This window comes from Polistes canadensis, unplaced genomic scaffold (assembly GCF_001313835.1).
Source record: "Polistes canadensis isolate GaletaPanama2010 unplaced genomic scaffold, ASM131383v1 scaffold_204, whole genome shotgun sequence".
In the NCBI taxonomy this organism is placed as follows: domain Eukaryota; kingdom Metazoa; phylum Arthropoda; class Insecta; order Hymenoptera; family Vespidae; genus Polistes; species Polistes canadensis.
The window spans coordinates 137691-164105 of NW_014569751.1; the positions used below are offsets into that span (position 1 = coordinate 137691).

Consider the following 26415-nt stretch of genomic DNA (forward strand, 5'->3'; position numbering starts at 1 on the left):
CCTTAGACTGTCGTCGTCTCATCGGCCGGCTCGTCAAAATTCACTAACGTTCGGCTATCTTCGGTAACGTTCGGTTATTACACAAGTCTGCCAACTGTTAAAAATTAAAATTCATTTACGAGATATCGGGAGAACTCAATCCATTCCGTTAACAAACGATTTTGTTCTATATCTTCGTTAAAAGAATATAATAGAACTAAGTTTTACTTTTTTCGTATCCCATTCTTCTATTTTCTGTCGTGTTTTAACGAGTTCATGATTTTCCATGCGTGTTGAATGGCGGCCATGCAGACAGGTGCGGCCACTGAAACCCCACGATCGGTGATAGGGAATACAGCGCCGCCAAACGACGGTTCTTTTCAGTGTCGGACAAGATGGGTGAATCTCACCGGGCAGTAGTCTAGACTCTACGTACAAGATAACACACATTTAAATGTTTCCTAACGAGAACTTACAATTAAACATTGTAATTTATTTTATTTAAAAGGGGGAAACAAGCTATATATTTTTGTATCGTGTCGTTATATTAGTAGTGATATTTCGGTAATTCGTAAAGAATATTAAAACGGAGAAATTCGGAGAAGAGAAAAAGATAGGAAACGACGGGGTCCGCGAGTGGCGAAAGAAGAACGCACGGGACACGAACCGATAAAGGAAAGTACGTCAAATATATAAAATAGTGCTATATCGTTCGGCGTTAGAGACGTATAAAGGGAAGCGCATTAGTGGTGCTTTTCATATAACGAAATACAAATAAGAAGGCTAAATTATAATCGTAAACGGATCGAGGTGACATTGCTGTGACGCCTGACTAACGACCAAGACAGTTACAAAGGCGCCGCCACGAACTACAGTGGACAAATCAACGAGGAAGGTTGGTTGGTTTACATGAAAACGACCAAGAAAATAATCGTCGTTACGATTTTTAAACAAAACAAAACAAAAAACCGAAAAAGTACGACGAACCGTATCACGAAGACGAACTGGCCGTCGCTAAGGCTGAAATCGGCGGCCAAGTAGGCGGATAATCTCGCGTAGTTTCGCTCTCTCTCTTTCTCTTTTCCTTGCAACTCGTTCGATATCTTTCTTTCTTTTTCTTTCTCACATACTACTACCTATCTTTCTTGCGCTTTCTCATTCTTTCTCTTTCTCTTTCGCTGTCTCTCTCGTACACGCACACGCACACGCGCGCTCACCACTCACACTACTACATACTTCTTTCTGTCTCTACTACTACCCGACACGTTTGGCCTAGGTTCTCGCCGGTGTTGTGCGTGTGTTAAACATCGACATGGAATAAAGTGTAAAAGAAGTATTAGTATTAGTTTAGCAAAGTAGTGTGAAGTGTGTATGATTGACACACCCTCTTAACGTCCGTCATCCGTTCGCATCGCCACCGTTCGGCTTTCTCTACCCCTTTCTTCCTTCATATTTTTCTCCCTCGTTTATCATTCTTTCGGTTTTAACGTATATTCGTTTACTCGCACACTCACGCATCTTGCGCGCGCGTACGTTTTCTCGAGTCAAAAGAGATACGCGAGACGTATATACCTATATACACACATACACACACAACATAACATACTTACAGCATCATCGATAGCAAGCAGAGAGCGCGTTTACGCTCGCGCGCGCAGCTCGTTCCTCGCCCCCTTTGCACGGTCCTATCTCTATCTCTCTCTCTCTCTTCCTCACTTTCACCCCTCCTTCCCTCCGTTGATACCGCCATCGCCCTTTCTACCGTCCTCTCCCACTCCTCGCTACGGTGCAAAGTGATTTATCGTTCTCGCTGGTCGCGTTCGGTTTCGTCGGTGCGTTAAAGGCTCTATTGTGATCCCCGTAACCATACGCTCCGTACCACTGACGTCTCTTCTTCCTTCTGTACCCTGCATCATTCCCGATTTCGTCTCTCCAGACGATAGCCGTTCATCTAGCCTGTGGCGGGATACCACGCGTCTCGTCTCGTCTCGTTGCGTCTCGTCTCGCCCATCCTCTACCTCCACCATCTTCTTCTTCTCCTCCACCTCCACCAACACCACCACCACCACCACCTCCAGCAGTCTGCCTTCCCCTCCTTCCACAGCGTTCGGCTGTATCCCCCTCTTTCTGGCGCGACTCCCTTCCCTCTCCTCCCGTTGCTGCCGCCAGCCCCCTCCCCTTTCTCTCTCTCTCTTTTATTATCGGCCGTGCGATCAGGGGGAGTGCGACACGAGATATACGACATTCCGCTGAGCCGTGTGACGGTGCTCTCGGCCGCGTCGTGGCTCGCGTGGCATCGAAGGGTGGAGGAGAGCGGGCACGTGAACCAGCTACATCTTTTCCGTGTACGTAGAAAGCAGCAGCGAAGCCGAGGAAGGTGTGCCCGAAGGAGTCGTTTCCTGTTATTGCTGTCAGGGAGGAGGGATAAAGGAAGGAAGAGCAGCAACAGCAGCAACGCGGCTAGCCAGCCGGCGACCGACCGACCGATTTGCTAAGACGAAAGTACACGCGCGCGTGTTGTACGCACTCTCCACAGCTACAGCAGCAAGTAACAGGGAGCACAGCAGCCACCACCACACCATTACCTACTACTACTACTATACTACTACCTACTACTACTATTCTACTCTACTACTACTACTACTACTACTACTACCTACCACTACCATCGCCACCTTCATCATACACTACTATTACTACTGCTACTTGCTACTTGGACTAGTGTACTACTAGACAACTACAATTGCAAACTACATTATTATCAGAGCATCATCGTTCCGAGTTTGCTAGGAACTACCAACCACTAGCATGTCTGTCAGAATGGAAAACAACGTTGCTCCGCAAAGGAAAATTAATTATAAGATGATGGTGAGTATCATTTACTCTTTTTCTCTTTATCTCTTTCTGTTTTTTTTACTATACTTTGCTATTCTATCTCGAGCCCCCTCTCCCTCTTATTTCTATCTCTCTCTCTCTCTCTCTCTACTTCCCTCCCTCCCTCCCATCTACTCCCGCCTAGCTGAAGTACAACCGCGTCCCATCTTTGATTGAACTCGACGTGGTTCGTGGTGGTGATCATCGTCCTCCTCGTCGTTGGTAGTATCTCGTTGCGTTGCCGGTCGCTTGAAGGCGTGCGCTACCGCGTGTCGTCCCGTGCGCGCGCGCGCGCGTATGCCATGCATGCACAAAACGGATGAATGCCCGCTCTTATATACATATATGTGCATGTGTTCGTCGCGTTGTGCGCTCCCTACGTCGTCCTCGTCCTAGTCCTCGTCGTTACTGCTACTGTTGTGTTGTTACTACACTACTACTACACTACTGTTACAAAACGAACAGGAAGGTTCTTCCCGTGGAAAACGTAGTTTTATCATGGGGGCGGCTGGCAGCCATGGAACCGGCGTAGTTTGACATTTTGCCGCGGGGTGTCCGTTGCCCCACCCAAACTCCTCTTTCGTTCTCCCTATCTCCCACTTCTCCTATCTATGTTACACTACTTCCGTAAAAACCTAACCTAACCATTCCTTTCTGCTCCACTCCGTGCTGCGAGTCTTTCTCTCTGCATTCTCCTCGTCGTCTCTTCCTTTCCTTCCTTTATTTCATTCTTTCTCTCTATAGTGTTATATTCGTGAAATACACGATAGTTTTTTTTTTTTTCTTAATTAGTTAACAACAAATTCTACTTGCCGAATTTTATCAGCAGTGTTGTGTTGTCGCGTCGCGTTATTCTTCTCTTCGATATAATTTATAAAAAGAAAATAAAAAAAAGCCCGGGAGACGAGTCTCGTTGATACGTCAGTGTTCTCTCAAAAGGGGATCGTTCGTTCTGATTGGACGGATTTCAAATGCATCCGAAGATGCGTTACCTTTCTATGTATTTGTGATCCATGCCGCGCGTTTTGACTACTCCTTAAGGTGAGGCCAAATTTTACCTGCATCGATTTTCTTGTTTAATCGTTACATCGTCTAATTCATTTTCTACGAATTAAGATACGAATTTGAAAACGTACGATCGAATAAAACCTGCCGAAAATTGTATTTCCCTATCGTCCGTCAGTCATACGTCAAGTTTCACGTTTGGTACGTTTTTTCATCGAAGATAATTTAAAAAATATATATTTGTATATTTTTGTTCTATTATTAATCTATTCACTATTTTCGAACTCGGTTGAAAATTAACGATAAATGAATATGTAAAGTTTGAACGTAAGAATCTCGATAAATGTTCCATATGTTAAAAATTTATCATGGCTATCACACTAACCTGTTTATATTTATAGTTAAGAAGAAAAATATATATTTATCATACGCGTATTATCCTTGTCGTTAATTGACTTATCTTCCGAGATTTTATATCTTCATTCAAACGTGTTTTATGATCTTTGATCTCACTTTCCTCGATTATCAATCTTTTTCCTTTTTTTTTTTTTTCTTTTTTTTTTTTTCTTTTTTTTTTATCCTAACTCGTTTGTTCGTCATTCGTACGATAAATTTCTTAGAACGTATAATATAATTGAACAAGAAGAGTTTATGACAAACTCATCAATTTCTTATAAAATATTATCCGCTTTTTAAATCGATTAGACATTTTTTTTTATAAAAATGACAAACGCAGGAAAATATTTCTATACGAAAAAATCGTTTGTATAGATTAACATTGGAACGATATTTTTAAGAATTATCGGAAACGATTACCTTTTATATTGTATTTTGTGAACTTTGAGATATCCCAAAAGTTTCTTGTCTGCTAAATCAAATACTATTCGTCATTTTTAGATATACTATTATTTTGTTAGAGTATATATTATAATTCTTAAATTAGATAAAATTTGGCACACAATTTTTGTTATCGTACGAAACAATGCCACGAAAATAATGTATTCACATATGTTTTTTTACCTGTATTTTAAATATTATTTTTCTTTTTTAACAACAGAGTAATATTTTCGAATTAACTTGCATTAATAAAAACGAAACATATTTGGTTTGAGTTTGACGTTCGGTTTAGTCAATATGCATAATCAAGTCTTCCATCTTGGAATTGATTTCAAAAAATATTCTTATTTTCATTTCAAAAATAATTATATTTGAAATATCCTTTCTCTCGAATTTGGTTTTTTCCTATCATGCTTTCATGTAAATAGATTGTGTTCTAAAATAAAGTATACAGTCTTTGGAATTCTTTTTGTCTTTGCTTTGAGCAAAGAGACAAAGACCAAAACAGAAACGTCTGTTGGGTCGTTCATCGGCCTTGAAGTGCGTGCACTCTCGGAAATGAATCACGAACGATCTACGTTGTTCTTTGTTCTGCACTAATGTGATTATATATCCCAAAGCGTTTCTGCATTCCATGTTCTACTTTACACTCGCATCCCAACGCGGATACTACATTCCGCGAAGAAATAATCTTATCGAAGCTATAACGAATAAAGAAACTTTCAATTTGATATCTTTGTTTTTCCTCGTTCGAATCGTATTCAGAGTGTTGTACTACGATAGTCATGTTATCAACTATTCTTCATTATATATATGCGAAATGATTAAATTTACACGTAAAGATTTTCAATATACGAAATAAATGTTAGCTTTCCTATTTAGGATGTGTTCTTTTTAAATTCTTAACTTCTAGAAAAGAAAATTAAAGTACCATTTTAAATTAACACTTGACATGATCATAAAATATATATTTTCATAATTTCTTATCTGTATATTTCATTCTATATTTCTAACGAAATATCGTCACTCTTTCGTCATTTCGATAATTAGTTTATTTCTTTTTTTTTTTTTAGAAAATCTCTAAAGAATAATCCATATTGGCTGGTGAAAAAATATAAGAACCGGTCTTTGATCCTCGTTGTCATGGATATCACACGGTATTTCGGAATACGACGAATTTTCCCTTCGCGCATGCGCGGTGATCATTAATGCCGTGGATGCGTACGCATGCGCCATGGAAAAGAGCGCGGAAATAAAAATGATGCTGCATAAAGGGGGATCACAAAGAATAATGTTATATCCCGCGAAATTTAAAAATCACTAGAAAAACTTAGAATTTCTAATCGATGATCGAATTGGATTTGATCTAAACGGATTAATAATTTGATGGCTGTGAGTTATGTGTCGAATTCAAATAAAAAGATTGGTTGAATTTCGAATGAAATGTAGACCAATCTTTATTATTGTTTCATGTCTGAATATTCCAGACACAGCATTGAGACGCGCGTTCACGTAAAGCTTGCATGTGAACGCACCCACGCGCGAAAGAACGCGTGCTAGCACGCACACCCGGATGCCATTCACAAAGTTCGCAAGGCGCTATCCACAACGGTATCCGGTGACGTCACTAAAGTCAAGGTTGTCTGAACCTCTCGCGCTCTCTCTCTCTCTCTCTCTCTCTCTCTCTTTCTCTCTCTACGCTTCTTTATTTCCGTTGAACTCCTTCGGGATCGATCGTATTTTTCCGCTAGTCGCAAAGTTTCGTTTTAAAAACCGGCCTTTCTTCCAGCCAATAGGAGGGGACTAGGGAAGGAAGGACCTGTTCGTATTTCGACCAATTAGATATATTGACTTGGACCAATGAAAACGTAGGAGGGAACTACCCCTTAGAATACTTATCGTAACCTCCATTTTGTTTCTTTTTGTATTATTTATTATATATCTAGAATACAAAATATATTAATATCGGTATTTTATTAATGACTTTTTTCGAAATTTAGTTGTCCAGTAAAAAAACTATAGTTACCCTAGTTGTTTCTTTCGTTTATAGCCGATATGTCTCGTAACAAGAGTGAGTTCCTGATTTGGCGGCTGAATTGTATGTCCGAAGCGTGATCTAGACACAAAGTTCAAGGTCTATGGCCTAGATGTGTACTCGTCAAGGTCCCTCGCGTGCCATTTACCTTCGTTCCATCGTGTGACGCACGAACGCGCACTCTCTTCTATCGACCTTTTATTATTTTCTCTTTTACGTAAGCTGCGAAAAATGATATATGATGTACCTTTATGATATATCATAAAAATGAAAGATTCAAATTAAATATGTGAATTTCTATTCTTACTCGAATAAATAATTGATATCATAGTGTGAAATATTAAAATATACAGTATGCCAACATGAGGAATATTCGTACTACCACAGTCAATTTAAAACAATTAATATTTGCTTGTGATACATTATTTCAAAATTCTTATATAAAGAAAACGTGTATTAGGATGAAACTTTTATAAATTGATATTTAATCGTTTCTGAAAAGTATTTTACTATGCTAGAAGATCAATCAACTATATCACTTTCTAAAATAATCAACATATAATTTACACAATTACAAATATAAATTATTTAAAATGGTACAGAACAAGTGTACAAGAAAATATCTTCCACACACTATTCAAAAAGAAACTAAAATAATTTGTCAATTGTTCTAATAATATCTTTTTTTTTTTTTACTAGAAAAATATTACTAGAAATCACCCACTTATCGCGAAGGTGTGTGTTAATCATTAATAAATCTTAACATCGAATAGAAAAATGTTCAGTTAAAAGAAACCATAGATGGATATAATATATATATATCTATGATTTCACGATTCAAAGAGAAAGCTTGATATCGATAAAAACAAAAACAAAAAATAAGAAGCAAAAAAAACCGATGTTGCTCTGCGGTTTAAAAAATTGGAAAAGTAGAAAGCATTCGATATAATATTCCACATTTAGAGTATCAGATTATATTATATATATATATTCGTTATAGTTCGCGAAGTATTTCTTATAATGAGAACGAATGATTAATATAAGAAAATATTTTTGTATTACAAGAAAAAAAAATAGATAGATTAAATCTGTTTTTTTTTTTTTTTTTTTTTTTTTCAAAATTTTGTAAATTTAATATCGCTCCAAAAAAAAAAAAGAAAAAAAAAATGAGATTTCGTCATATCGAAAAATTAATTAATTCTACCGTATTCTTGTGATAACTCTCGACCAATAATAAAAGACGAGGAACGCAGTAGTGGTGATGGTGGTGGTGGTGGTGGTTGGTGGTCTTCATCGTGATGGCGGTTGGTTGCAATGGTGGGAGAAATAGCGGTGGTGGTTGCGTCGGGGTTGTGGGGTGGGGGGAGAAGGGCGTTGTGATCTAAACGCGGGCGGAGGAGAATGAAACAGTGCGTGAGGTAGAAATGGCGTTGGTGGTGGAGGGTGATAGAAATGGAGGTGGTGGAGGTGCTGGAGAGAGAGGAGGCCACGGTTGATCGAGCCTGCCTTAAAGTCAACGAACTTGCGATCATATAACAATGTATAAGAACAGCCACCACCACCACCAGTCTCGACGGTAGAACTTTTGATTCAAGTTTATTTAATAATCCGTATTTTATTATCGACTGAGTAATAATCAAAAAAAAAAAAAAAAAAAAAAAAAGGGGAGAACAAAAAAGAGTAGAAAATCATCGACGATGATTTTTTTTTCTAACATTTAAATATTGATTATAATTTTTCTTTCTTTTTTTTTGTTTAATTGCAATTATTTTACTTCCGTGTAATATGCAAGTTTTTTTTTTTGTTATACTTAACGTTACAAACTTTCACCATGACTTTAACCTATCTTCGTCAACGATATCTCTTTCTCGTTATCAGATCGGTCATACAATTTTAGTGCTCGCAATTTAGTTGCTCTCCTTATAACGTTGTTATTAGAATAAAAGAGATGGGTCATTAATTATGTTTTTATAGCACCTATTTACCAATGCAAATTTTACTTTCTCCTTAAAGTATTTATACAAGTACTTTATCGCGATTGAATCGATAATTATAGAACGACTTACTGATGAATAACTCTACAAAACAATCATTATCGATAATCAACTTTTGACTCTGTGTTAGTAACACTTGTAATACTATTCTTTTTTTTTTTTTGTATTGAACGCATTGTTAGAATGATTAAAAATGTACAGTTTTTCAAATTACATTGTTCAAATTCACTTATCACTTTAATTAATCCTAGTTGTACGTATTCTTGTACGCATTAATGTCGAATGTAATTTAATTACTTTTTTAATGGCACGTGATCGAGGTATAATTAACTTATGCTTTTTATCGCGTCACACAACATGAATTTTGTTATAAACTCATTTTCTTCAACATGATAAATGTGGACTCTCTGTATTTAGACGTGAAATTTCATTTAATACCTAATATCACCGTTTAAATCGTTATTACATCTACCGATTTGCTTTTTTGTTTCAGGTAAGTGTATGATATAGAGAGCTGTAATCCGAAAAATTAGCGTTCTTTTCGTCGGAAGTAAGTTAAGATGCCATTCGAAAGTCAAATACGAAAGTATAAACTGCATATATAATATATTTTTTTTTTTTAGAAAGACATTACGAGGAATACTGTAAATAAATGCAGATAAGCTTTAATTGGTTTTCTAAATTTCATTATTATTATTATTATTATTATTATTTAATTTTTGGATTGGTTAATGATAAAATATTTATATCGTATTTTATAGATAAAAGGAACCATTTCAATACACAAGCAATCGTTTACTGTAATATACGCATAATACTAGAGTCAAGTTATTGCGTTTAATAAGAAATGAAAGGTTTAAATACTCAAGAGTCGAAGTCCACAAGCAAGTCCAGTAATATTATGATAGGAATCAAAACATGAACGAATTTTATATTTGCATATTATTTGTAAATAACTAGTGCAATAATGTCTAACGTATCATATATTTATACGCGTTCTATACAAGGTGTTTCATAAATATATATGTCAATACTTCAGAGAGTATAATATCTGTACACATTAAGTAAAGTAAAAAAAATGTTATATGAAATGTTATATCCGATATATCATTACAATTAATTATCGAGTTATGAATGATTAAAGAAACTGTTCGAAGTGCTCGTCTTTTATCCGACCATTCCTGTATAGATTAATAAAAATATGTATTATACGTTCTTGAAAGTTTTATTGATATAATCGACGTGCTTCTCAATTTATTTTCGTTTTCACGGCCATGAATGAAATGCGTGTCAATCATTTTAATATAAGTGTTGTAGGGATCCATTAGGAATCACATACTGTGCAAGCAATAAAACTCACAATACTAAACAGTTTCAAATAAAACTAAGGGAAAACTTTCATGTGCATTTTACTAATTTGTTATAAACGATAGAGATATATATATATATATATATATATATATATATATATATATATATATATATATATATATATATATAGACTCAAAATTTGTCAACCCTCGTCGTGGTTAAGCTCAGAAGTTTTCAATGCATTTACTACAAATTTATATTTTCTATCTAACATGAAACGAACTGGCATACGAGAATGCACGTGAAACTTCTGCCTGAGTTTTCTTGGAAACGTTTGAGTATTTGATCTTACTGCTTGCACAGCGTATGGTCCTAATGGACTCGTACAACTGTGTGTAGTTTTCAAGGTTTGATGAAGAGGAACTCTCTTGTCAGTGCACACAATTTTTTGTGCTTCGTTGTTGAACATTAAATAAGGTCAAGGCGCGTACAACAATAAATTGTGTTTGAAATCTTTTCGAAAATGAATATATATCGGGACAGATGTTCGTATGTGACATTTATATTTTATTTTAATATTTATAGATATTATTATATTCTTTGAAGTATTGACAAATTATTTATGAAACGTCCTGTATAAATAAAGTAAAGATAGAATAAAGGCTCGCGTTTAAGGTAATGGTGTCATCCAAGATATTTCTAGAGTGTAAGCATGCGTAAGCTACATGAGGAATTCCTGAGGAGGAAGGGGGGGGGGTGGAGATAAGCTTTACATTAGTAATATCAGATTTTCTATCTAAATGCAACAAATAACATAATTGAAAATATACAAAATCATAAGCTTTCAATACAAAGATAACTAAATAGGTTTTGTTTTTTTAAATTACAATAGAAATTCTAGTCAAGTTGCATTAGAAAAATTCGACTTTGAAACTATTCAGCTTAAAGGTTTCGAACTTGATGAATATTTTCGGGATAACGATGAATAAATATCTAAGGTGTGGTTTAAAAAAAAGAAAGAATAAATAAAAAAGGGCCGAAGGGTAAAAAAAAAAAAAAAAGAAGAGTGTAACATGACTATTATATGCAGAGACGTGGTAAGCAGGAAGTAACATCCGGTCGGTAGATCACGATACTCATTTCACACGTCGTCGTGTTCTCTATTTCATGGTTGTCCACTAGTTCTTTGGTTAACATTGTCTGCTGTATGCCATCCAATTGAACTGTGCCGACATTTACAAGTAATTCATCCTCTCAGCCATAGTTTCTTTAACTTTGCAATAAATATTATAGAAGCATGTTGTGTAGTGTGTGTTTCTCAAAGAGTTGGGAGACACTTGATGACGAGTTATTGTTAGAGAAAAATATAACGAAAATGAAATATCTAAGCATTGGTACAATAGAAAAACTTTAACTTAAAATAATAGTACTTGATTGATTTCTATTAGAAAATAAAATAATATTGCTTATATAAAAAAGACTAATGTGTGTGTATGTGTCTGTCGATTATGAGAGAGTCTTGTCTATCTACTGTTTAAAAGAACTTTGTTACAAAATCAGAGCGTGTGGTAAATAGATAAAACAATCATCGTATTAGACTCGCGAGATCGTATAGAAGAAATTTATGGTGGAGAAACGGATGAAAGGTGGTGGTGTGCAATATATTAAAGTGAACCAAAAGTTCACCCCATAGTTCAGTTTATAACACAATAAATGTACGAACTGTTGGTTCACCCTATACATAGACGTCGTTAGAGAAAGAGAGAGATACTCGCAAAGAATAATAATCAAATAATAATAATAATAATAATAATAATAATAATAATAATAATAATAATAACAATAACAATAATAAATAGAGTTATATATTTCTAAAGGAAAGGAAGAAGAAGAAAAGCGATCTATCGGAAAAAAGTGATGATAGTTGGATATTTTGTAGAGAACTATTAGGAGAAAGAAAATAAGGATAGATAAAGGAGTATATTTGATAATCTCGTGGTGGTATTTAGTTCGATCGTTATTCAAGACTAGTAGATTCTCGCAAAGAATAATAATGAATAGGGCTATATATTTCGAAGGAAAGGGAAGGGAAGGGAAGAAGATGAAAAGCGATCGATCGTAAGGAGGTGTTGATAGTTGGATATTATGTAGAGAACTATTAGAAGAGGGAAAATAAGTATAGATAAAAAGGAAGTAAGGAAGTAAGGAAGGAAAGAAGGAGTATTCGATGATCTCGTGGTGGTATTTGGTTTGATCGTTTTGCAGGCTAGCAGCCCACGGCCAGCATACGTCGGCGCTAACAACGGTAACGCTGGTGGAGGCGCCAACGCCGGAGGCGTGGGCGTGGGCCCAACCAGCGGTGGTGGCGGCGGCGGCGGTGGCAGTGGCGGCGGCGGTGGCGGTGGCGGCACCACTGCCGGTAGTGGCGGCGGCGGTGGAGGTGGGCACGGGGGCGGCGCTGGCGCCGGCGCCGGTGGCGGATTGAAGGGTAACGCGACGGGAGGTGGGGCCGGGGGTGGCGCTGGTGGCGGCGCCGGTGGTGGCAGTGGCGGCGGCGGCGGTGGTGGCGGAGGCGGTGGTGGTGGTGGTGGCGGACCACGAGGAGGCAACCCGGTGCAATTTCGAGCGAGTGGCGCCGCCACGGCAGCTTGGGGCGCGGCGCCGTCGCACGGTACCGCGGCCATGGTGGCAGCAGCGGCCGCCATGCCGTGTTTCAACCGCTTTCCGAGTGCCGCCGCGGCGGCTGCCGCAGCGGCACAGGTACAGGTCGGTGCGCAACCGTTACAGCCCTCTGCCAACCCTTACGTCACCGCCCCCTACGCTCAGCACGTCTCGGTGAGTACACTCCTATGGCGGACCTTCCTCTCTTCTCTGCTTTTTTTTTCTTTTACAACATCTTATTCTTCTCTTAACTAGCTATATCTATCTTTTATTTATATTCGCTTTTGCATCCTACGATGCAGCACACCATCTTTTTGCTTTTTTCTTTTTTTTTTTTTTTTCATTATTATTATCATTATTGCTTTCATATATACTATCGCATTTGGTACCTTACAACGACGCTCTTTTTCTTTTTCTTCTTCTTCTCCTTTCTCACACAATTACTGCACGAGTTACTCTTCTTCCACTTCTCGATATGCCGTCCTTCTTGCTACTAACTTATCGACTCGTACACGAAGATGCGCGTCGAGCAGCAGCCACTCGTCGTCCTATTGCGTGCCACCTTCGATGTGCACGCCTCCATACGAGCGTTCAACGATTTACGTACTGCCTAATGGGTCCCTCCTCTTTCCTTTCTACTTCACGAATTGCGCTACTGAACAGTGTATCTCTCCTCTCTCAATTGTGATCGTTTCTATACGATTTAGCATCTATAAATGATTCATTTGTTGCCGTTGCGGCCCGTTACCCCTTCTTCTTCCTTACTTTAATCAGACACGGTGCATCGCTGACGCGGGGTCACGGTCACTCCGGCAAGTGTCGTCAAACTGCAAGCGAAACAAATTTCGCAGAGACGTACGTACATTCCACGCAAGATACCGCTAAAGAAATTATACTGCGATCCTTATATTTCTTTTTGCCGTTCGTCGTTTTATTGGATTCGTGGATACTTTTTTCCTACTCGCGCATGCCACTTTTCACGTTTAATTACTTACGCGAACACCTTTTCTTTTTAACACGTATTTGATTTTGTTATTTTTATATCCTAGGCTTCGTACGAAGATCACATACGTGACACGGTAGATTAACGAATTATTTCGACTGTAGGATAATAAAGTGTTTTCATTGTTAAGAAATATAAAGTACATTATGGCGAATTATCATGAGGAATAATTAACAAAAATCAACGGATCGAAAAAAGGCGTGTTCTTTATAATTTACTATTGGTTAATTGCTGAAAGTGTTATATTGCCATTGGTCGACGATGACCGTACATAGATAACCTCCTTGTCGGAACTTAGCAAATCGCTGTATAACATCAAGCCACTCCTCCATCACTTAATATTGTTCTCTGCCTTATCCGTATGTCTATTATATTATCTGCTATCAACATTATGCACTATTTTTTGATAAAATTAAATCAAAACTGCAAACTGGAACTAAGTTCAATGAAAACTAAATTATATGCTTCTCAATTTTAATAATTGCTTTTCTTCCTTCCAATTTATTTTAATCTTAGCTTTTTTATTTACCTGTTAGATAACAAATAATACAACATAAGCATGTAATCTTAACTATTTTAAATTTATTACTTTTTTTTTTCTTTTTATATCTAGTATGGTGCACAACGGGTACCTACAGCCTCGTCACCAGCCAATACCACCAGTAGTTCTAGCAGTGCCACTGGCAGTCAAAGCGGGGCAATGAGCACAAGTATGAGCAATAATGCTATGCAAGGACAGCAGACGGAACAATTATCTAAAACAAATTTATACATACGTGGCCTCAACCAAAATACTACCGATAAAGACCTTGTTAATATGTGTTCTCAGTACGTAAATGATATTATATTAATGAATCTACAAAAAGAATTATTTATTCATACATAACTACTAAATAATTACCGAAACTGTTTATAGGTATGGAACTATAACTTCCACGAAGGCAATATTGGATAAAACAACAAACAAATGTAAAGGTACTTATTTAAATCATGTTATTATAAAATCACTTACATCTGCAGTTTCTTAGTTCTTTTCTTTTTCATTGTAAAAACAAAAAATTAGATATTGTATTCCATAGATTTGAAATATCTCATCTCAAGTTATCGCATTTAAAACAACAAAAATATATGGAAAATGCAATATTTAACATAGAAAAAATGATCTTTTTATATCCTATTCTTATAATCAAATTGTTTTTCAGGTTATGGCTTTGTAGACTTTGAGTCACCGGTGGCGGCAGAGGGTGCTGTGAAAGCACTGGTCGCCAAGGGCATCCAAGCGCAGATGGCGAAAGTGGGTATCTGGTTGCTCCGTAGACTGGCAAGTGTACGTTGGTTGTGCATGCAAGTACAGTAATACCAGAGTAACAGTAAACCTCTTTTTCTTTTTCTTTCTTTCTCTTTCTCACTCTATCTGATTTTTATTTATTCTTCCTGTTCTTAATCCATCTGTTTCCATCCTCTTCTTGTCCAAATTCATATGTGTACTATATTATAGCTAATAACTCTCTCTTTCTCTCTCTCTATCTCTATCTCTCTCTCTCTCTCTCTCTTTCTCTCTCTTTTTAATTGTGTTAAACAACAGGCAACTATCTTAGTTCCATTATGAAAAAATGATATTATATAGCACATGAGTACTATGTGATAATCAATTTTATTAAAAGATAAAAGTAGCCATGTGACGTATTACTATCAAACTCTAAGACATTTTATTATAGAATTGTACTAAACGTGCAATATTTTATTTGCACTTTGTATACTGCCTTTTGTATTTCATAATTTAAAATTTAATTAATTTTCTTTGATAAAATTTATTTTACATGGATATATGTGTGTTAGTGAATACTTCCAATTTACAGTAATAACATATTTTCATATGATACAATTTTTTAATTCATCAAAGATTTTTTTGTGATAGAATATTTTATTTATTACATATGGTCGATAATAGAAAGAAATAATGTACTCATGGGCATCTACATGGAATTACAAGTTCATTTATGTTTCACCAATATTTTTCTCTCCTTACCAAGACCTGTCTCACTTGTCTAGAAACGCTCTTTTACATTAATCGGTTCTGTCTATTATTCTGTCTTAAATACCTACAAACCTATTGATGCTTGCTGCTGTGCCTCGGCCACAAATTGCTAATATTATTGTAACAATATGTTTATATTAATTTTTCAAAATTCAAAATCTATTTAACACAATAAAAACCTTCAATGGTTACTTTCTTTACACTTAAGTACTATTATTGATATTACTATTAAAATAATTCAAAGTTAGTTCACATCCATTATTACTATAAATAATGTATACATTTCCCTTGTTGCTGAAGTTTGATTTTTGTTTTGTTTTTTATATAATACAATCTAACTTATTAACGGTTTTGTGTTAGAGTTCATTCTATTAATAACTGTTATATATTCTATAATTTATATATAATAAAAGAAAAATTAATTTGTGAGATATATCAAATATTGATAAATTTAAATCGAATTAAATCAATAAGTCATTTTAAAATGACATTAATTTAATATCTTTCAATTTGGCCGTGGTAAAAGCAGAGGGGTGCCACAAGCAGCTGTGATGATGTCGATCGCATGTGATATGATACGACTAAACAATGTGTACCCACTAATAACTATACTCAGGGTACACGGTATACTTACCATTCAATGGTGCTATGTGAAGATCAGGTGCTATCTTACCCCTGGGGTGTTGGTTGGCTCTGATTGGCACACTTGGCTTAAATAATGAAGGTTTAACCAGCACACCAATAAATCTGTAAACATATTCAAGGATTTTCTTTATAAGATTCAAGTACCATTAATTCAAAATAATTATCCAATGGTTACTGTTACCATGATATATATAAGTCATGGATTTAACATTTTTGATTTTGCATTAATATATACATCCGGATAATCAAACTATTTGTAATTGAATTAACTATCCTTATTAAAGTTAAACAGTGTATTCAATTAAACAAGTATATAATTTATTTCATAACAAAAAAGAGTATTTGAATCTTATATATTTATGTATACTCGCATTTGGTCAAAATATGAATCATTTAGTTAAAGTATAAATACATTAAAGTATATTTCTTTATCATACAAACATACACACATACGTATATATGTATTTATGCATATTGATTTGTGTGTGTGTGTGTATGTGTGTACATATCTTTATATATCCATATGTGTATATGTATGTAGAATGGCCCTTTCAAAAAAATAAAGTAACAATTAATTTTCTTTTCTCTGTTTAATTTTTTTAATATCTTTTTCTTTTTTATAAATACGTATTATTCAGATACGTAATTAAAAAAGAATTAGCTTCAATTTATTTAAAAAGAAAGACATAAAATTTGTTGATAAATGTTTGACGTCAATATTCACGAAGAAACCAAAAAGTATTTAAAAGAAATAATTGAGACATTAATTTTAAAAGGGACATCATCTGTATACATACATAAATGCCATCAGCTTGGCTTATATATCATAATATTTTCATTATTTGTTCTTTTTTTTTAATGCATTCGCAAGATTGAAGTAAATTGTCGTAAAGTATAAGTATATTCAAGTAATTGTAGATTTGATTGATACTTGACAGAAATGGTGAATCTCAAAATATGCTTGAGGGTGCATAATAATGATTTTAAATTTAGTTTAGCCATACACTCGTGTTTGTTTCAATCCTTTCTTCATTTTATAAAATCATAAATAAATATCATATAGCGTAAATACATATATATGTATGTACGCATATTCATACATCATATGTGTTTTCTGCAATATAGTCAATCATAATCTTCTTTTTTTTTATCTTTCCTCTTTTTAAATCGAATTATACACGTTGCAATGCCTGTGCTTTGCCTTTTGCTTCCTTTTTGTTGTTTTTTTTTAAATAAAAAAGAAAAGAAAGAAAAGAAAACAAAAATGTCATATGTAACTGATGTAATATGTTCCCCGTTGCTTTCAGTGTATAAAAAAAAAATGAATAGAAGAAATTTGTCCACATATTTGTCAGTAAAATCGTACGTAACGTTATGATTAATATATAAATACAATCTAAATACACCTATGTGTATATGCTTACATTTATTTTTTTTTTTCTCCACATTATTCAATTCTTATTTTGAAGGTGTTGTATTAAAAATGTGAATTAAGAAGCTTGCATGTCGGCTAAATTTAAAAAGTCATATATGAATGTAATTGATTATAAAATTGTATTCACATTTGTTAAAAGAACTTTAAAGTTTTTTCTGTGTATATGCATTAAATAAAAAATACGTTGTTTTTATTAAGGATTTTATAAATAACCAAATTATAATAATTTTGATTATTTTACAAATATTTCTTTTAATTTCTGAATCTTTTTTCTTTTCTGTAAGTTTATAGGCATTGTTTTATTAGTTCACAAAATTATACATTAACATCATATCAATATAAAAATATAACAAATTGGAATGTTTTTTTAACGAAAAGTATATGAATTCATTCTCACACCACATACACACATACTTTTCTATTGGATATTTAAATACTATTCTTTTTTTTTTTTGTTGCTTATTATTTTTTTCCTCTAAAATATAGAAAGATTGTAAGAAACACCAGTAATTTTTGTTACGATAAATATCGAGAATATAAATAACAACGGTGTGTACCTATCTCTGTGTGCATGTTTTTGACTTCAAATTAAAGTATTTTAAATCATATATTAAATAATAAAATATGTGGTATTTATAAGATTAGTAGAAAGAAAAAAAAAGAAAAAGAAAGAAAAAAAAATATATATCGAAGCATCTATAAAGCAAATTTAGAGAGCCACCAGAATGTGGAGAAGCCTAATGCCATGAAGCATGATAACCTTTCTCAACATTGAAAACAATAATTATTGTCTTAATTCATATTCAATCATTTCTGATATCTGTCCATTTGCATTCTTGCGATTAGTTCAGAATAATTACTCCTTATATAGCTTACTAATTTTTTTTGTAGTATCATTGTTGTAGACATACATCATGTTTTAATAATGAATATCAATAAGTTAATGTACAAAAAGAATATATTATTTTTAAACGTAATTTTATATTGTTTGCCAAGATACATTGACAATATTTTAATATTTATAAGTTTCAAAAATTATTCATATATATATATATATATAATATATATATTTTTATATATATTTTTCTTTTTGTTGCCAAAATGATACGAAAATACAGCTTTCAAATGATCATTGTAATTTTTCAGATCAGATGTATGTAGACACTTTGTATATTACACACATAAAATTATTTAATATATGTAATAATGATAGAATATTATTTTTCTCTTATACAATTATATAGAAAATTTTATACAAAATTTAATACAATTTACCATTTTAACGAAGAATAATAATATAATTTGGAATAATTTAATGTAATAAAAAAACAAAAAATAGAAATATACAAAATTACATACACGATATATATCTGAAAAGTCAAAATGATAATAATTCATTAAAATGCTATATTTATAGTAGTAAAACATACAATATATTGCATAGTATTTTTACTCTCTTCTCAGCAACAGGAACAGGATCCTACAAACCTTTATATCGCAAACCTTCCATTGAACTTTAAGGAAAATGATGTTGAAGGACTTCTTCAACAATATGGACAAGTCATCTCGACTCGCATTCTACGTGACACCTCAGGACAAAGTAAGGGTGTTGGATTCGCAAGGTCAGTGCATTTCAACTGCATATATATATAAAAGTATATATATGCACAATTAATTATATATTTAAAAATAATGATAAATATATGTGTTATACGAATTTCAGAATGGAATCCAAAGAAAAGTGTGAGCAGATAATCCACATATTTAATGGGAAAGCATTACAAGGAGCTAAAGATCCTTTATTAGTTAAATTTGCTGATGGTGGTAATAAGAAAAAATCGATGTATAAAAGTACAATGTGGAGAGACACCGGAGAAGTGAGTATATATATAAATACGTAATACATTTTTAATGGAGACAAGTTTTATTATTTATTTCTTTATTATTAGAATATGACGATGAATTACGATGCAAGCGGAGTCGGTCAAAATGGCGTTGCGACAGCCCATATGCTGCCTACAGCAACTTTAACTCAATATGGTCGTCATTATGGTCAAGCTGTCCCTGGTTATAGCGTACCAGGAACCCCATGGGTCACACCATACCTTGTGCAGCCCGCGCCTCCTCATATGCAACAGGTCGACGTGAGTTTTTATAAGAAGAGTTTTTCATTTATTTCTTTTAGATATTTGACTATATTTTTTTTTCTTCTTTTTTTTTTATATAAAATTATTTTCTCTATTCGTTGCAATATAAAACTAATAAAATATATGAATATTATTGTATAATTATCTTTTTATTACACAATATTTATTTCATATTATTGATAAGTTATTTAATTTTTTTCTTTCTTTTTTTCTTTCTTGATTTTACTACCAAATATAATGCTATATTTTTTATAGAATTTGTTTCTTATTGGAATTTTATCTTTTTTTTTTGTTTTGTTTTTATTCTTACAGATGATGCCATCTGCAGATCCTAGTAATCCTCAATACAGTATAATTCCTCAACTTACAACACAAATGTCTGCAATGCATTTGGGAACTGGCTCAGTAAGTAATATTAATGCTTATTTAAATTACATGTAATAGAAACAAATATATCTTATCGAGTGTTTCTTACAAATTTAAAAATAATATGTTTCGAATGACTTATAGAAAATTATCATAAGATTACTGTATTTTGATAATCTGACTACTATGTATTTAACATAAGAAATATATTATAGTTTGTTATATATATATATGAATATATCTAAATAATAGATTTATCCTGTTTCAGTACATAGCAAGTCATCATCCCTATTCTTATACCACTTATCCACAACCTAGCATTATCCATCAAATACCACTGGGCGATTCAGAACAGACAAGTAACGCGGCATCTCCTGATGATTCTTACCAACAGTATCAAGCTCAACAGCCCAAGTAGGATACGGTTTATAGGTCAGTAATATATAATAATTATTAACAATTATATTCTATTTGAAATATGAATATTTGATATTAAATGTAAATGTGTTTTTAATTCTGTATTAAATAATTTCTAATTTAGTTTTTTCCTTTTCTTTTTTATATATACAGATACGAATATGCTGAGGGCTACATAAGTTAGAAACGACGATACACATGCTGAAAACAAAAGGGATTATTAATGAAGAATAGAAGGAGCGTTAAATACATAACATAAAAAAAGTCAGATAAAATTCTTCCTCATGATAAATTGACTTGCCAGCCATCTTTTATACATTTTATCCATCAGCTAAATAGGTGAAAGTAGTTAATATTTTGCAACGAGTCAAGAAAAGGATATTGACGTAATTATGGGGGTATGAGACTGGCGTGTCTTCTACATGTTCGACACTAGCTCGACTCTTTACACTGTACCAGCACATCTCATACAACAGTGACAAACTGATATTTGCAATGAACAGTTTAGTGTCAAGCTGATAGGCTTCCAGGATAACTTTAGGTATTACATATACTAAGGAAACTATGAGTCGAAGCTGAAGGCTCGAGAATGTGAATAAATATTTTAACAAAAATGTAAACTATGAAAACGCTACTCAGAAATATACGAAAGAGAATTCTTCCCAAGAGTAATAATAATATAATATTAATAATAATAATGATATATAAGAATAATAATATACAGAGAGCACTTCCAATGCTAGAATTGATAAAAAAAAATTCAAATTCAGTATGGTTGTAAAAATCAGTACCAACCGGACTTGTGCCAGCTGGCTGGCCGGTGGCTTGGCTGTAAGAGAAGGGAGACACCATTCGCGTAACGAATTTCAACGACGTGCGAAAAACTCCTCATTCACAGCACATGCTACTCCACCACCCGCTTATCGCACTTTTATCGGTTTATTTTCGTTCAGACATTCCAAGCCAGGCACATGTGTGTACTGCCACGTGGATATACCTTAATCTAATACTTCTACGACCATATTTCACGTTCTGTTTTAATCATGAACAATACATTTAAATTAAGAACAAGGAAAAAGCTACACACAAGAGAGAGAGAGAGAGAGAAAAGCTTTGTTTCTAAAAAATAATAATATTAATAATAATTAAAAAAAAAAAAAGAATCTTCAGGATTATAATATACAATAATTATTGCACGTGAACGAAAAGAACATAGTACTCTTTAGAGAGTGTTATATTTATGAGTACAGTTACTATAAATCGATATCAGTTTTAATTGTACAGTGAATACAGATATTTTTTTTAGAATTGTGCCTTTTCAGACAAATCCACTTAGACAGGGATAATGCTGAAAAATATTATAATATATTTTTAACATCGGAATGTAAATGTGAAAACTGAGCCAAATTTTGATCTTATAGTTAAGAGAATATAATTGTTTTTGCGTTGTAGCCAGTTAATCAACTACGTTTGTTTTTGATTATGAATTTGATAGATTTTGTATGTATAGTTGCCACTAACGGGATTTGTGAAACGAAACATCAGGTAGTGTTCGGAGGAGTTGTTTAGAAGAAGAAAGAAGAAGAAAGAAGAAGAAGAAGAAGAATATTACAAAAAAAAAATAAAATAAAATAAAATAAATAGGGGGAAAAAAGAGAAATGAATAAATAAATAAAATAAAATAAAATAAAATAAAATAAAATAAAATAAAATAAAATAAAATAAAACAAAAGAAATCAAACGGCGAATTCTTATAAATGGGGGAGGAAACGCGTGCCGCCTGAGAAACTTTGTAAGTTTTGCTACGACGGGGAAAAATATGATATATAGCTAGAGTGTAAATTAATAATTTATTATATCGAACGAACACAAAATAAACGCGATATTAAAAATGAATGAAGTAAAAAAAAAAAAAAAATGAAACTGAGCGATATAGGGGCGGTAGCGAAAAAATAGGCGAGGGATTTCGGTATTAAAGTGTGGAGTGGTGGAATGTGTAAAATGAAGGTTATTACATATGATACAAGTCTCTCGGACGACAATATATATATATATATATATATATATGTGTATATATATGTATATATATATATATATATATATATAAAAAGAAAAGGAGAAGAAAAAGAAAAAAAAAATAGTTCTCTCCCTATGTTTTCCTACCTTTCTCTGGTCGTCGTAACATCCGGAAAAGAAGTTTCACGTCGTTGTCAGATTATTTAGGGAATCGAGTCGAGAAACGATTTAGCAGAAAGCATTCTACCAAATATGCGAGCTACGAGAGTGGGCTCACACGCGACAATGTGGCGAACAGGTAGTTAGATAGAGTTAGAGGCGATCGTAGCTATTATTATAATATTACAATAATATGCTGTATTATTATAATTAACGATTACTATTATTGACGACATCTAAAGTATGAAAGATTTTTACACTGTTGAGACTTGAAGTAAATAATATATTTAGTTTATTTTGGTACATCACAATTTGATGACAAGAGATAAAAGATGAAAAAAAAAAAAAATGGTATGAGCTATTTTTTAAAAGACCGATTATTACTCGATTTGAGTCCATGCATTAAGAGAGAGAGAGAGAGAGAAAGAAAAAGGGAAAGAGAGAGAGATAGAGAGCAAGGAATAAGAAAATAAAGGAGAACAAAAAGGGGGGAAAAAAGAATTAAGAAAGGGAGAAATGAATAATAAGAAGATATATAATAATAATAATAATAATAATAATAATAAAAAAAAAAATAAGAAAAAAGAAAAAGTAAAAAAAATGGTCAAGAAGAAAATGATAAGAATAGAATGATAAAAACGTAGATGATGATGATAATAATGATGAGGATAATGATAATGATAATGATAATGATAATTGATGATGAAGATGGGAGAATATAAAGATGAAAGGAATAAAGTGTGATGATGATGATAAAAGAAAATAAAAAGAGAGGAACCCTATATTGATGAAGTGTGTATTGTTCCAGAAACGATTGTCACCACGACTGACAACAAAAATCACATGTGATTAAATAGTGAATTTTGAAAATTTTACTAATAGAATTGTACTAAATAACTAATAATTATTGTGACGACCAAACGAAGAAAAAAAGAAAGGAAGGATTAGTGCTGATAACTGATGAGTGTGGAAAATGGGAGATGCTTCGGCCGAGGGGGGTGTGCCCAGCAAATAAAAAAAAAAAAAAAAAGAAAAACTCCCACGCGGATTAAAAAACGGAGAGCCGCGGTTTGGGAGGGGAAAAAAAGAAAAAGAAAAAGTGATCAAGACGAGAAAGAAAAAAAAAAGCAAAAGATGATGGTGAAGATATAAAATTATTGTATAAAACGCGAAAAAAAAAAGAGAGAGAGAGAGAGAGAGAAAGAAAGAAAGAGGGAGAAAAAAGAGGAGCACAGGAAGATAAAAGTTATGTGGTGTGTAGTTAGTGTTGACTATGAAAAAAATAGGCTAGGTTAACCATTTTGATTAAGAATATAAAAAAAAAAAAAAAAAAAAGTAAACCGGATAAGCGACTAAAGTTTAGGTAAAGTAAAGATAAAAAAAACATGAAAAAAAACTAGCGATAGTTAGAATATATAAACTGCCATGCTCCCTACTCGATCGTAGGGGGTTTTGGCACCGTTCAGCCTATGCACCTCGCACCCGTCAAGACTGACTGGCTATTCATATTAATAATAAATATATATTATTATTCTACAACATATTATGTCTACTTGTAATATAAATAGTAAGGACTGCTTGCTGCGCACCGCGGGTCGGGTGCTTGGGCTGGCCGGCTATGGTTTACACAACAAAAACCACTTTTGGAACACATTTATGTTTCCAAATGAAAAAAATGCTTTTCGTAAAGCTTTCTTTAGAATTTTAGCGTAGATTCTATTAGATCAGATAAACAGAAAGAAAAAAAAACAATGTAGCTGTAGGCTAATGTAGAGAAAAAAAAAATTAGAAAAAAAAAAAACTTAGAGTGTTTTTAAGTAAAAAAAAAAAAAAATCATGTTAGTCGATATCGGCTTAAGAAAGAAAGAAAGAAAAAAAAATTTGATCGAACGAATGAATGGGATAAAATGAATGAATGGGTCTAACGTGCGAATGAGAGAAAGAGAGAGAGATGAGTGAACATAAGAAAATAAAAGAAGGAAACGAGTTCATGTTGACTCGCGATAAATTTCATCGAGAGAAGAAGCATGATCGTACTTCAACTTGTACAGTCTTTAGTTTACGAAGTTTGAAGTCATTGTTTTACAATTGTTAAGCAAAGGTTGTAGTTTGTAATGATCTTGATTTCGAACTATTTTTGAACCTTCTATTTCCTCCGCCCCAGCAAGAGAAAAACCACCCTCCTATAATGCAATCCCTATATTTTTTTTTCTTTTTTTTTTGTTTACACCCACTTTCTTTATATTTTCTATTACTTTGTTATTTTTTTGGATTTTCATTCTTTTTCATTTGTTTCTTTATAAATGTACTCAATTTTTTTTCCTTTATGTTGATATGATGATGATGATAATAATGAAAGATATGAAACATGTAATTATCTAAACAACACATTTGTCTCTGGCTTATTATTATTAATTATTAATTATTCTTCTTCGTTTTTTTTTTTTTTTTCTTTTTCCTTTTCTTTTCACTATATATATATATATTGTTATGCGGTGTGCGACCAATGAGAAAAAAAAAACCCAAACACGAAAAAAAAAAAAACGACGTTGGAGACTTACGCGTACAAGGATCGATTTATAATAAGATTTCAGATACTTTAAGATGGCGAGGTATAGCACGTATCGAAACTTAGATTAAGGCAAGTGTGTCATAGCTAATTAAGATAAATAGGGACTCTTAGAAGTCGATAGGTGCTGTAATAAAACAAAGTTTAACAACGGTCAGAATTAGATTTTCCATGAAATTGAATAAGGACAGGGCATAAGCCACACTAAAAGTGCCCTTAGTTTATTTTGGATCGTTTAAAAACGCTAGTCTTTGTGTGAAATGACGTGGGGGGAGGGGGAACGGGAGGGGGGTTTAGATAGGATCTTCTAGAACAGAAACAAAACAAAACAAAATGAAAGAAAATAAAAAAAATGAAAAAAAAAAACCGAGAAAAAAGGAGTGACAAATTTGAAAAAAAAAAAAAAAAAAAAAATTAGCGCACGCGAGAGAGAGAGAGAGAGAGAGAGAATGTGTGAAAAAGAAAAGAGCACGTGGTGTGTAGGTATATATATATATATATACATATATATATATATATATGCATATGCATACATTTGCTATGCAAATTTCAAAAGAAAGAAAACAAACCATCTGCCTATTACACGACACCGACTGCAGCAGACACTGTTACTGTATAAATACTGCACACTGCGAGTGCAAGCTCTCTGCCGTCTCTTATACTAATTTGTATAGGGAACGTGCACCGATGATCAGTCTCTTAGAGTTACTTACAAGTATGGTTTGGTATATTCAAAATAATGAAGAAGAAAAAAAAAAGAAAAAAAAAAAAAAGATAAAAAAAAAAAAAAAACGCAGCGGCAGGCAGCATCCTCTTTGGGATGGAACAAATATATAAGAAAAAAAGAAAAAGAAAGAAAACAATGAACGAAAATTGTCAATTCGAAAGATGATGAATCCCCAAATACACAATTTATAATGTTAT

The 26415-nt window shown here is 33.4% G+C and overlaps 1 protein-coding gene and 1 long non-coding RNA gene across 7 annotated transcripts; one reads left to right on the forward strand and one right to left on the reverse strand.

The window, feature by feature from the left end:
- The first annotated feature begins 406 nt into the window (after positions 1-406).
- On the forward strand, positions 407-22665 carry LOC106789791 (protein alan shepard). 6 transcript variants are annotated; one of them, XM_014754276.1, is made up of 12 exons: positions 1132-2847; positions 12301-12870; positions 14313-14527; positions 14616-14674; positions 14902-14993; positions 17254-17274; positions 19282-19439; positions 19541-19694; positions 19767-19961; positions 20277-20369; positions 20599-20762; positions 20901-22665. In XM_014754276.1, the coding sequence occupies exons 1-11, from the start codon at positions 2788-2790 to the stop codon at positions 20746-20748; spliced, it is 1767 nt and encodes a 588-aa protein (XP_014609762.1). In that variant the 5' UTR covers positions 1132-2787; the 3' UTR covers positions 20749-20762; positions 20901-22665. The 6 variants fall into 6 exon arrangements, with proteins under 6 accessions (XP_014609759.1, XP_014609760.1, XP_014609762.1 ...); XM_014754277.1 differs by having other exon boundaries at positions 17254-17259; XM_014754273.1 differs by lacking the exon at positions 17254-17274 and having other exon boundaries at positions 407-2847; positions 14902-15047.
- On the reverse strand, positions 4973-13550 carry LOC106789794. The gene is made up of 3 exons (XR_001382032.1): positions 13086-13550; positions 6722-6952; positions 4973-6637 (listed from the first exon to the last, which is right to left on the reverse strand). It is a non-coding gene; the product is annotated as an uncharacterized LOC106789794 (long non-coding RNA).
- Positions 22666-26415: the final 3750 nt, after the last annotated feature.